The sequence below is a fragment of the Setaria italica genome, chromosome III (assembly GCF_000263155.2).
Source record: "Setaria italica strain Yugu1 chromosome III, Setaria_italica_v2.0, whole genome shotgun sequence".
In the NCBI taxonomy this organism is placed as follows: domain Eukaryota; kingdom Viridiplantae; phylum Streptophyta; class Magnoliopsida; order Poales; family Poaceae; genus Setaria; species Setaria italica.
In genome coordinates, this window is record NC_028452.1 from 20,794,069 (window position 1) to 20,807,633 (window position 13,565).

The window sequence follows — 13,565 nt, forward strand, 5'->3', positions numbered from 1 at the left end:
GCAGGTATCGGCCGATGGTAGCCTGAGGTTATTCTCCCAACAATGGATGAAGAATGGGCATCTCCAGTGCTCCTCGTGCCGACGCATCGCTTCCTCTCGGGACCTCGATTGTTGATGTTGGCGTTGGTACTTTTGGAGCAGGAACTGGGAAGTAATGCGTGGTCCTTCTGACTCACCATCATCGGCCTCCATTCGTCGCTTTCCCTTTATGTCTTCAGACGTAACTTGATTCCTGGGATCGATAGCGCCACTCTTTTTTGCCGACTCGGACGTCAGCACTTTTGTTTGGAGAGAATTCCTCCCCGTGTCAGCCATGTTGGTAGGAAAAGGGTGCTGGTCGATTTTCATTGGTTTGGCCGGTTTTGCCGGCACTTCAAATTTGAGTCTGCCCTGCTCAATGGCCGACTGTATTTGTTGCCTGAAGATTTTACACTCGTTGGTATCATGTGACGTGGCATTGTGCCACTTGCAATACTTCATCTTCTTCAATTGTTCGGCAGAGGGTATTGTGTGGTAAGGCGAGAGTTTAATCTGTCCTTCCTGGAGTAGAAGATCGAAGATTTTGTCAGCTTTAGTTGTATCGAAACCAAATGCTTCCGGCTCCTTCTTGCCGAAGGGCATGATATCGGCTTCTTTCCCTTAATCCACTCTGCAAGTCCGATTTCGGCGTCTTCTTCATCCTCTACTTCTTCCAGGAATGCCACTTTCTTCTGAAAATTCCTTCTTGGATCGAATGGACGCACCTCTTGCCCGGACAATCGGTGGACAATCTGGCTCAGGCTCTCGAACTCTTGTGAAGCATATTTTTCTTTAATGTGTGGCAGCAGGCCTTGGAAAGCTATATCAGCCAACTGTGCATCGGTTAGAGCCAGGGAGTAGCATTTGTTTCTGATTTCCCGAAACCTCTGTATGTACGAGGGTATCAGCTCATCACTTCTTTGCCGGAGGCTAGTCAAATCAGACAGCTTCATTTCGTGGACCCCAGCATAGAAGTACTTGTGGAACTGCCTTTCTAGATCGGCCCATGTGATAATTGAGTTTGGTAGCAAAGTGGTGAACCATTGGAAGGCCGATCCAGACAAGGATGATGAGAACAACCGTACCCGCAGGGCATCTTGCGTAGCTGCCTCCCCGCATTGGATGATGAATCTATTCACATGTTCTACGGTAGAAGCATCATCCATCCCCGAAAATTTGGTAAAATCAGGAACTTTATACCGATGGGGAAACGGCAACAAGTCATACGTAGATGGGTATGGTGTCCTGTAGGTATACGTTTGCACCTTCGGCTTCAGGCCGAATTGTTCTTGCATTACCTTCGCGATTTGCGCCGACCAATCTGGTTGTTGCTGGGATCGGCACATGCTGATAAATCGGAGGTTGAATAAAAGGAGGTTGATGAAAAGGTGGTATCTGAGTATAAGCCGGTGGTGTAGTAAAGGACGGCTGCTTGTAGGCACCACTTGTTTCATCATATAGCATGAGCTCTGACGTCTTGTTGACCTCCGGAGTGATAGGTTGGTATGGTGGTATGATCGGCCGAGTGGCCGTTTGGGAGGGTGTCTGGAACGGAGGATTTCCTTGACTGACCGATTGATTCAAACCGGTCGTGTTTAAAGGCATCCTCCAGGGTAGAGGGATGACTGGAGGGAGTGGTGCAGAGGACGGTTGGATAAAGCCATATCCCAAAGGAGTTGATGACGTAGAAGCACCGGTTCCTCCGACAGAGGATTGGATCGGCTGAGAAGCCTGATAAGCCTGATTTGGTGGAATCGGCTGAAAATACGTAGGTCCCCTGTACCCTTGTGGTATACCTCCGGCGAAGGAGTTGACAACAGCATTGTGCACCATGTTTGAAAGTACCGGGGATTGGTTGATGAAGGCGTGATGAAGAGATTGTTGAATCATATCGGACATTTTATCCGAATCTTCTGAAATTGTGATCTGGCGGGGAGTAGGGAAAGGAGACTTTTTAACAGTTTCCCCGCTCCTGGAACGACTGAAGGATTTCAAGCAAGTTTTACGGACTTGCTCCAAATACTGATTCAGATCTTCTTTTTGGTCGTCCTTTAGATCTGCCTCCGTCACTTCGATGACGTTATCTTCGGAGACTTCAGCAGCTTTCGACATGACAGCGGTTGTATTCGTCCCACCGAGCGTGCCAAAAGTGTGTTGGTGCTAGAAATCGGTCAACCGAATCCCAGCGACCGACACACGACCCGGGAGAATCTGCTTAGCTCCTGTTCGGGTGAATGCCCTAGTGCGGTTCGCGCGGCGTGCCAGCCAATCTGACCTGTTGATTGGCAAGGAAGAACACGTGTCAAATTCAGTAACTACGATCGGCTAAGTTTCCGATCGAGAGAGCTTATCGGCAAATCGGCCGATTTACTGTGATGATGAAATCGGTTATAAGACAACACGATCCCTGTAGCTTTGTAGACAGAAAAATACTAAAGTAATCGGTACAAAGCGCGTAATAACAGCACTAGGAAAAGATCTAATCGGCAACGAATGGATCTAACAACAGAAAGTAATGAAAGCCGATACTACCGATTCCTAGCGGGATAACTGATGATAAAAACTAGGAAAACAGGTAAAAACCTATGAATCTAGTCGATATCGATAACTGATGAATAAATCTAAACGAAACAACAGCGATGCGCCGGAAGTTAAAGCTTAGATATTACTCGATAAACGGAACTTACAGAATCGGCCGGAGATCAAGATGATGCAGCCCTGCCAACCCGCACGAACTCGTGAGAAGGAAAAGTGACGGCGAAGTCGCCTGCTCGAAAGTAAGTACGAAGAATAAAGTAACTTGTTGTATTGATTGATTGTTGTGTTTACAGATTTACAAAGGTAGCTATTTATAGCCCCGTACAAATAATCTTCTTAACCGACTAGAACTCTATCTCTAATTCAAACAGAAAACAAATATCTACAAGCACAATCCGTGCTAAACTAATTACCCCACGCTTCGTGGGCTGAACTCCACCTTATCCCTCCATCTTTCCAAGCCCATACAGGCCCACCTTAGTCCACCTTCCTGATCGGCCGATTTCTTATCGGCAAAGGATTGCCGATTGGGAATCTGGCGCATTCACCCTGAAGCGAAGTAAAAGCCACTGACCGATTCCGCATTATAGCACCTTTTGACCGATTCCCATCCGTACTTCTTCGACTTCTTTCCTCCTTGGCGCCGATTCTACTGATGACGAAATCCGGCGTCAACAGTTTTATATTGTGTTCCTTGAATATCCATTAAATGCTGCTTGAATTGATTTGCAATTATGTAAATTGTGTGTGAAACTCTTTACTTGTATGTTTATTCTAAAAGTTGTCCCTAGTCGGAGTTCATTTGAGGACACACATGAATATTAGATTAGCACATGTATTAGTTAATAACTATGTTTCACAAGTCATGGACATGGAGATGTCAAACTAATAATGTGGGCACGTGTAGAGACATGTGCTAGGACTGACCCAACACGAGTTACATAGTTCTCTCTTTACACAATGTGTACGCTTTGTCCTTAGACCGGAGATTGTCGCATGTACTCAAGATGTGGATCGACTTACTTAGGGGCTATCGAACGCTACATCGTAACTGGGTAGTTATAAAGGTAGCTTTCGGGTTTGTCAAGAACTATGCTATGAGGCATGGTCAGTCAAGATGGAATTTGCCCCTCTCTATTTGAGAGAGATATCTCTGGGTCCCCTTGAGTGATCGGATCTGAAAATGTATGGCCATGCTACGTGAGGTTAAGAATTAACCTAGAAAGGGATTCCGAATCACAGCATCGAGAAAGAGTGGTCGACTTGGAGCTAGACCGAATATCGTGAGGCAAAGGGAAGAGCATGTATGTGATGTTGTGATGGTTCGTCTGATATGATCTTTGTGTGCGTATAGGAGTTAGTATGGCCGAGTAGGAGTACTCGGGCCATGTGTATACATATATGAACCTATAGGGTCACACACTTAAAGGGTTGGAAGTCCAATTCGGATGTGATATGAATTGGACCAGGTTTAGTAGTACTTATGGGCCTCGGACCCAGAGGCCCGTTAGGAACCCCTATATATTGAGGGGTGGGGGCACCCTAGGGTCAAATCCTTTTCGCACCAGCAGCAGCCACGCATCCCATGCCCTCACCTTGTTGCAACTCAAGGACCTAGCAATCCGACTTGCGACGCTTCCTCCCGCATGTGTGGATACCTTGGAGGTGTTGCATCTGCAGCACTTGGATGAGCCACTGCACGAGAGCTCCGACGAGGAACTTGATGAGTCGATGACGAGCCAACAACGAGCCTGACGAGCCGCGGCATGAGGAGGGAGTTGCTGCACGTGGACGAGCTGCTCAACGTCGACGTGTTTGACTACATTGCGTCGACGTGTGATCAACTTCGTTGCCCTGACGTGTATGTACAACTTCCGCACTTGTGCGTCGAGTGGTAATCCCGTGATCTATAATGACAGTTTTTTTCTTGGTTTACGTGGTAGAAATTTTTGTTTTGCGCTAGCGTAGCCTACCTCGTATTCCAATACTCTCTTCCAGTTACCATGACACCGTATTCATTACAGAGCTTCTCCACGAAGGAAGGGGGTCTCCTCGTCCCCCGCACACGGTCGTTGATGCTGCTCCATACCAAGTTGGAGGGTTGAAGACTTGCCGGCGAGCCACCAAGGCTCCAAGGTACCGGCACACCTTGCACACTTGTGGTTCACTCCTTGAACCGATCACAAGGCAGGCACACCTTACACTCTCTTCTCTCTAGGCCTATCCTAGCACTAATCACTCTTCTAAACTTGTGCTAAGCCTTTAATCAATCATTTATACACTTTTGGTGGCTTGGATGTGTCCTTGATGTGTCTTGCACTCCAATGGACTCCTGCACACTTTAGCAACTTTAAATGGGCGAGTGGAGGGGGTATAAATAGCACAAGACATCAAAGAGCCGTTATTCCAACGGTCAGTTAAAGTGTACCATCGGATGTTCCGATGGTATGTATTTTTTGGCATCGGAATAAGTAGTGCTACCGTATGCCCCTCCATATTTTGGCCATAACTTCCATCTTCAAACTTCGATTTTGATGAACTTGTACTTGTTGGAAAGCTTATGAAATTTTACACAAGATTCTATAAAAATCCAGACCACTCAATCACTTTTTGAGCACTAGATGAATGCTAAAATTTCAGACGGTACCGTCGGACCTTCCGGTCACCACGTCGCTAGTCTTCATATTTTGGTCATAGTTTTTACTCCGAACTCCATTTTTGATGATTTTATACTTGTAGGAAAGCTTATGAAATTATACACTTGATTCTAGAAAAAATCCAGACCTTTTGATCAACTTTTAGCATTGGGTGAATGACCTAAAAGTCTGACGCATGCATATTTTCAAGCGTCGAACCTTCCAGTGCTCCCCTCACCCATTTGTCAACCTCTCTGGAGATTTTGACAAAATAAATATGCAAACTCCGATGGTAGCATTGGATGATCCGATGCATGCTCTTGTATATTCATCAAATCATCCATTAAGTGTATTTTTGTAAGCACCGGATGTTCCTGTTTTTAGTTTGATGGTACCATTGGAACTTCCGGTGCCTATTTTTCAGCACATCTTATTTTAGGCATAACTTTCTACTCCGGAATCCAATTTTTATGATTTTGGACTCTATGGAAAGCTTGTGAAGTATTATACATGATTCTATAAAAATCCAAGCTATTTGATCAACTCAAAAATAATTATTCATGGGACAAGTCTAATTCATTCCTCTTTTTGTCCCAGCTTTGGTATCTTTGTTTGTGATGCATCTATGAAACCTATAAAATCCTAAAAGTGCTTATTCTTGATACACATATTAGTTCCAATGATAATATTATCATTCAATAATGAAAATCACAATCATAACCTAGACGACCATTTTTCTTGCATCCCGGCCTTAGATTCCTTGTGTTACTCCATCCGTTCTCTGTTTCTCGAGCTGGGTGCCTGCAGATGTGGTTTTCCCAAACTCTTTTCCTTCACGGGTCATGCTGTGAAATAATAACTTAACATGCTGATAAGATATTAGGCGCATCAACTATGGATCGGATGTAGAGATTAATAATGATATCACTGCTGCAGTCTGTCAACTTACCTTTGGAGTGCAAATTTGTAACAAAGAAAAACATGCCTTATCCCTGGGGAAATAAATGCTTAAAAACCTTTCTAGGAGATCAAGGAGGCGATATTGTATAACCACGTATACTTTCGAGGTCAAACTTTATGTTACATATGAAATTGGCAGATAGAAAAGAGAAAGACAAAAGGATCTTGGATGAATATGTCCCGTGCTTAGGTGCCTAGACACATAATCTTAAACTAAGTCACACACATTTTGAAAGCTTATCCAATATGAAAAAAAGGCATTTAGCTGTGTTCTTTTTAGAAAACAAATAGGAAAATCTTGGTCCAATAACCACTAAACAAAATGAAGGTATTGATTATTAAACCAATTCAAATCAAGAAGTACTTCGCAAGATACCAAATCAAGGAGTACTCATATATGCGTGACATTTCCCACCATGTCTTTACACTACGACAGCGAACGACTTCTGCGACCGGCTTGCCAATGTCGGGTTCAGCTCGAACCTGATCTCATACCTCACCCTCCAGCTGCACCTGCCGCTCGTCGAGGCCTCCAACATCATCACCAATTTCAATGGCACCGCCAACTTCACCCCTCTCATCGGCGGTCTCATCGCCGACTCCTTCGCCGGTCGCTTCTGGACCATCACGTTCGGCTCCGTCATGTACCAGCTCGGCATGGTCTTCCTCACCCTCTCCGCCGTGGTCCCCTCGCTCAGCCCGCCGCCCTGCGCCAAGGACGACACCGACTGCCCGCGCGCGTCGTCCTCCCAGGTCACCGTTCTCTACCTGTCGCTGCTCTGCACGTCCATCGGCACCGGCGGCACGCGCCTCTGCATCATGGCGTTCGGCGCCGACCAGCTCGAGCTGGACGCGCACGGCAGGCCCCGGGAGGCCAAGCCCAAGTGGAGCTTCTTCAACATCTACTTCTTTGGCATCGAGCTGGCGAAGCTCACCGCCGCGACCGCCGTGGTGTACTTCCAGGAGAATGTCGGGTGGGGGTGGGGGCTCGGCATCCCAACCATCACCATGCTCGCCGCGGTGATCGCCTTCGTATCCGGGTACTCGCTGTACGTCAAGATGCCGCCCGGCGGAAGCCCCCTGGTCCGGTTGGCGCAGGTCACCGCTGCGGCGTTCAGGAAGCGGAAAGCCGTCGCGCCGGACCCGAGCCTCCTGTACCAGGACAAGGAGCTCGACGCCGGCATCTCTACCACCGGCCGCCTTCTCCACACCGATCAACTAAAGTAAGCTAAATTAAACTCTTATTACATGTGTCAACTCAAACGTGATGAAAATAAGGGTCGGTTGTTTTGTTTTGTTTGAACGAGCTGACTAGCTAGTAGCTACTTTACTTGTGCAGTTGTGCTCGCTAGGTTCTTTGACAAGGCAGCCATAGTGACGGCCGGCGACATGCTGCCGTCCGGCGAACCAAAGCTATGGCGGCTGTCGACCGTGCACCGCGTCGAGGAGCTCAAGTCGATCATGCGCATGCTGCCGATCTGGGCGGCCACCATCCTCCTGATGACTTCGGGGTCGCACAACGGCAGCTTCGCGATCCAGCAGGCGCGCACCATGGACCGCGGCATCACGCCGCGCTTCAAGATCCCGCCGGCCTCCATGCTCATCTTCACCAACATCACCATGCTGCTCACCCTCACCTTCTACGACCGCGTGCTCGTCCGCGTCCTCCGCCGCTACACCTGCCACCCCACCGGCACCACCCACCTCCAGCGCACGGGTGTCGGTATGACCCTTGCCATGCTGGCCAACGCGGTGGCCGCGGTCGTGGAGCGGCGGCGCAGGTCCGTGGCCGCCGCGAGCGAGCTGCTGGACGCGCCCAAGGCCACCGTGCCGATGAGCGTCTTGTGGCTGGTGTCGCAGTACGCCATCCACGGCGTGGCTGACGCCTTCATGGACGTCGGCCGCATGGAGTTCTTGTATGACCAGGCGCCGGAGAGCTTGCGGAGCACGGCGGCGGCGCTGTACTGGCTGACCAATTCAGTGGGGAGCTACCTCGGCACGCTGCTGGTTACAATTGTGCACGACAAGACGCGGCGGAGCGGGCAGTGGCTCCAGGACAACCTCAACCGAGGGAAGCTTGACAACGACTACTGGCTCGTCGTGGCATTGCAGGTGCTCAACCTCGTTTACAACTTCGTCTGCGTCAAGTACTATACATGCAAGCCATTAGAGACGACCGGGGATGACAAGGAGGTGGAGCTCGACTGTGTCAGTGGCAATGGTGATGATTACGCCAAGAAGGGTGCAAGTGCAAGCAAGCTTCAGGTAGCTTAGGGTGTACTTCGATGGCGTCGTTTTCTTCATACCATGAATTGCCGATATTTTGTGGAAATAGTGTTTGCAGAAATTTTTTCAGAAATGTACATGCTTATGCCCTCAAATCGCTGTATGCCTGATTTGAATATGCAAGGTTTATGTGACATGTGAGCTTTGTTTAGAAAGGGATACGAATTCTTAAGACACATACAGTTCGAAGTTAAAAATTGTAGTGCAAATCATCTTCCAAACAAGTGCATCTGCTATTCTGAGACCAATCGTCAGGGGACAAGCATGACAGTGGTACTAAAATTGCTAGGCTGCACCGGAAGAATCTTATCTTACTTACAAGGCTTCTTTTGAAACCTTCGCGTGAATCCACGTAGGAATTCTATGTAGACACTCTAGAAAAATAGAGAAATTCTAGAAATTCTCTCAAAAAAGCAAAACACGTAACCATCAATTCGATACCTCAAATCATCATATCATATCTTACTAATTAGAGGCTCCTTTTGAAGTCTTCACGTAAAGCCACCTAGGAATATTTTGTGGACGCTCTAGAAAAAGAGAAAAATCCTAGAAAATCTAAAAAAAGTAAAACATCTAGCCATCAATTCGTTACCTCAAATCATCATAGTCATTGGATCTATTATACTTTCTAAAAACCTACCCACCTATGCTATTATAAAATTAGTCTAAAATAACCCCTAAATCTATATCTAAATTATCCAGTGCTACCATTATGAAAATAGCCAAAAGTAACCTCTAAATACATATATATCTAAATTATCCACCTCTATCATTATATAAAATAAACTTAAGTAACCCATAATATTCCTTTAAATTAACCACTAACTCCATATAAAAAAATAATCTCCTAAATTTGCATATAAATTGCCAACCACTAACATTATAAAAAATAACTTAAAGTCACCCCTTAAATTTGCATCAAAATTACCACATATGCTAATCATCTACATACCACAGTGTGGGACTATGGGTTGCTGAATTTGGCAGAGAGATAGTGCAAGTATAAAATTGGTATACCGAGAAGAGGCTCGAAGCTAATGTTGCGCTAAGGAAATCCCATGAATTTGGCCCATACGCTTCGAAGAAGTTCCCACGAATGGGCTCAGAGTTATAAAATGGTGGAGCCCATCACAATCTTCGTCCAGCCAGATGACAAGCCACGCCACCGACCCGACCCAACCCATTCCTTACGCAGCTCAATGGCCACCCCCTTTCCTTCCCCCACTCCAACCACCCTCTCCATCTCCAATGCCTTCCATCCAGCTATATGTCTCGTGGCACCACAAGTGTACAAGAAGGCACGGAGGGCCTCCACCACCACCTCATCCCACCGCTGCTCTTGCTCATCCTCCTCTCCGAAGCAGCAGTAACCACACAGTAGTGCGAACCCACCACCTCACCATCGAGATAGCCTGCTTCTGCTCATCCGACTCTGACATGCCCACAATACCCTGCTGTGAGCGGGTCGTTGCGTCTGTCAACAACGGCAACAGCATCCCTTACCTCTGCCATGTGGCGTCGCAGCATTAGATCTTCCTCGCCTGCCTCAATGCCTCCCACATCATGTCGCTCTACACCGGCTGTCAAGGACTATGCACTAATGGTGCCCACCTTGCCCCCCTATCTAGGTAAGTAACGCAGTTTTGGAGCTTGGGAGATGTCTGTGTACCCAACCTGCTTTCTAATCTTATTCTCAAAGCCATTAACGAATGTTTCCTGCAGGTCCACTACTTTCTATCATCACCCTGCGCCCCCAATCATACTTCTCCACGAGCAACGAAGAGCAAACATGTACGAACCTCCCTCACATATGCTCCTCTTGTAATTATTACTTTGCAAACATTGGGTGCTTCAATCAAGGATGATGCGATCAGATTAATATGGGCTTTAATTGATTATGTGATTCGATTCAACAAGTAGCTTTGATTCAAATCATGCTCTGTATTTAGGCAGACTGGTTGAATTTGAAGCTGGAGTTGAGCGGGAGAAATCTTTAGTTTAACAATAGATGATAGTGTGAATATAGGGAAGTAACATCAATGGACAAACTTCATCTTCTATTTACTCCAAAAGGCACCAGTATATGTTGGCAAATTCACCATACACACACGCGACATTGAATGACAACCTTCTTAGCTTATGAGAGGGTGTCCAATTGTTAGCTTAAACTAGCTATAAGGTTGCTGATGTCATCTATAGATTATCTTAATCTGATTTGAACCAAGTCTAGTTGAGATGATTTTTGAAGAATTGCTTTGACTACACCATCTACTCATGCATTTTTCATCTTTACATAACTGACACTACTTGCATATGAATTGATGCAATATTGTCATCAAAACATGAGAATTCCAACTCCTAGATGCTTCACAAGTGTGCTAGATCATGGAGGCAAAAATTATTTGTGCTTTGTGGTAGAGACAGAAAACATGGTGGTCTCAAAATTAGATGTGGGTGTGATTTGGGACTTCTACAAACAGTGTGGGGGAAGACGTTAGTCTACCAAACAATAGAGGTGACTGCGACCACGTGCCATCACCACTACCGCCACCCCAGCTGCCTCCACCGCTGCCTTCTCCCAAGATGCACCATGCAATTTTAGGTTGGATACTTAACGTTTGATCATTTGCTGATCTTGGATTGCATAGTGAGCTGAAGTGTGTGATAGATTTTTCTACTATCATGTATTGTAGTTGTCAAATTGGTAAAAATGGATATCTACCATCAAAACAAAAAATATATGGGTATTTACCATCAAAAGAATCGGACTTGGATATTTACCAAGGAAAGGTTACACGTTACAACTTTGTAGCATTCCGTTGGCTTCCGTTCGTTGGATTAGTAGTCTTTCTTTTTTTTTACTGATTAACAGTTGCAGGATTCCAATTGTTCCCTTGGCCAATTCCCTCATGCCCACTCCTTAGCCCGGTCCACAGCAGCGACACCCACACGCACGCGATGCGTGAAAGGAGCAGGGCAGGCGACCAGTGGTGCGCTCGCCCACAACTTTCCTGGTGGCGCACTCCCCCGCGGCCACTCGGGTCCCAAATGGTTGTGGCCTCCTCCACCCCCCCCTCCACGGTATGCATCTCCCTCCTCTTCTTCCTCCCTTACTTTGAAAGTTATAAACCCTAGAGTTTTCTTCTCTCTCGTAGTGCTTAGGAATCGATCCAAAATTGAGACATATGGATCCTGCTGAGGTTCTTGAAGAGTAATAACATTTTCCTCTCGGTTGAATCTATGCAATTTCTTCCAATTTGTACCTAATTTGTTGGTTTGAGAGGGGGAGGGGGTGAACAGATAGCCTTGAAAAGGGAATAAATGAGTGGATTAGCATTGAAATTGTTATCGATTGGTACTTACATTTGATCTCCGTTCCATGTGTTTGTCGTTGTTGTTGCAGTATTGATCCGAAGAGTGCATGTAGAGTAGAGATCTCTGTCAACTCTTACTTCTCTGTAAGGGATGGTCGAAAGGAATAGAGTAAGCTTTGTTGTTGATTTAGAAGCATACTCAATCATTGATCTAGAGACAGATATTGCTTCTAAATTTAAATGGGGTAGCAATCAGCAGGCAAATTTCTGGGTTGTAATAGGGGGTAATATGACATGCAATTTGGCTTCAGATGCGCAACTTCTTGACTTGTTAAGGACATATAGAGTATTGAAGTTGTTCATGGTAGTCGGGACACGTGAACACAATGTAAGCGAGGAGCAGATGCCTGCTGCAGTGAACATTGGAGAAGAGCAGATGCCAATTGCTTTGAACATGGGAGCGGTGATGCCTGCTGCATTGAACATGGTAGAGCAGGTGATACCTGCTGATGTACAATGATTTGGATGTTTCAGATGGAGGATTTGCATGGGCAGAAGTACTTGAATATGGTGAAACAACTGCAGGTCCACCAATGCATGAAGAGGAAGAGTAAGAGCACTTCATCATTGGTGGGTGCGATCCTAATGGACATGAGCTTGCTGGAGGAGATGAAGAGTGAAGGTACTTTAAAAGTGTTGATCATGTAGTTATTGATCCAGTTGAAAATCTTAAAGTTGAGGTGCAGAAAACAAAGAGGGCAAGACCTATTCAACAAATTAGAGACTTTAATAATGAAGTTGTTCTTGATGATTTTATTGTGCCTCGCACATCACATGATGAAGAGAATCCAATCATTAAGGTGGGAGACACAATTGTAGACAAGGATGCTTTTATCCACACTATCAAATAGTATGCCATCAGAAATGAGTTTGAGACTAGGCTTGAACATAGTAACAGGGAATGGTACAGGGCAAGGTGCAGATGAAGATTGTGAATGGAGAGTATTTGCAAAGAAACTACATGGTGGTAACACATTCATGGTCATTTTTCTTTCTTTTTAACTTCTATATTCCCTCACATATCTGAAATTGTGATTAGATAAATGCATTTCTTTATACTATTTTTTTTTTGCTTCTTTCTTTTCAGGTGGCCAAACTCTCGGAATTGGATGTGCATACTTGTTCCAGTACAAGCAAGATGAAGGGGCGAGAGGCTTCCATAGCTTGGTGAAAGATGTTGTAAAATAAGATCATACTTTGGGTGCAAAGAAATTACAGAAAAGATTTGAGAAGCACTACAATATTCAGTTGTCATACTATAAAGTGTGGTATGGCAGCACGTCTGCAACTACTTGGGAGGAGAGCTTCAAAATGTTATGTAGGTTCAAATCAGCACTAGAAGATTCATGTCCAGGAAGCATTATTGAGATTGATTGCAAGAGAATAATGGGAAAATGCATTTCTCCAAGATGTTTGTAGCTATTAGAGCTTGTGTTGATGGATTTCTGGCTAGGTGCAGACCTTTCCTTGGGGTTGATTCCACTCACCTAACTAGGAAGTATAAAGGACAGGTAGCTACAACAATTTCAATTGATGGGCACAAGTTGATGTATCCAGTTGCATATGGGATATTTGGCAAAGAGACAAAATCCAGCCGAGCATGGTTCATGGCATAGCTGAAAAGAGCAGTTTCTTCTAAGAGATATAAACTGTTGTTTATCGTTGTGTTGGCTTCTAATACATGAATGTTATCTTCTAAAGAGAGCATCTTCTTATGTTCATTCTATTTACATTCACTAGTTTTATATTTGAT

At 45.5% G+C, this 13,565-nt stretch overlaps 1 protein-coding gene and 1 pseudogene across 1 annotated transcript; both read left to right on the plus strand.

The window, feature by feature from the left end:
- The first annotated feature begins 6,779 nt into the window (after positions 1 to 6,779).
- On the plus strand, positions 6,780 to 8,426 carry LOC101775514 (protein NRT1/ PTR FAMILY 3.1). The gene is made up of 2 exons (XM_022825247.1): positions 6,780 to 7,375; positions 7,505 to 8,426. Exons 1-2 carry the CDS (start codon positions 6,795 to 6,797, stop codon positions 8,424 to 8,426), a joined length of 1,503 nt encoding a protein of 500 aa, XP_022680982.1. The 5' UTR covers positions 6,780 to 6,794.
- A 3,197-nt stretch (positions 8,427 to 11,623) lies between these two features.
- LOC101775930 lies at positions 11,624 to 12,663 on the plus strand (annotated as a pseudogene).
- Positions 12,664 to 13,565: the final 902 nt, after the last annotated feature.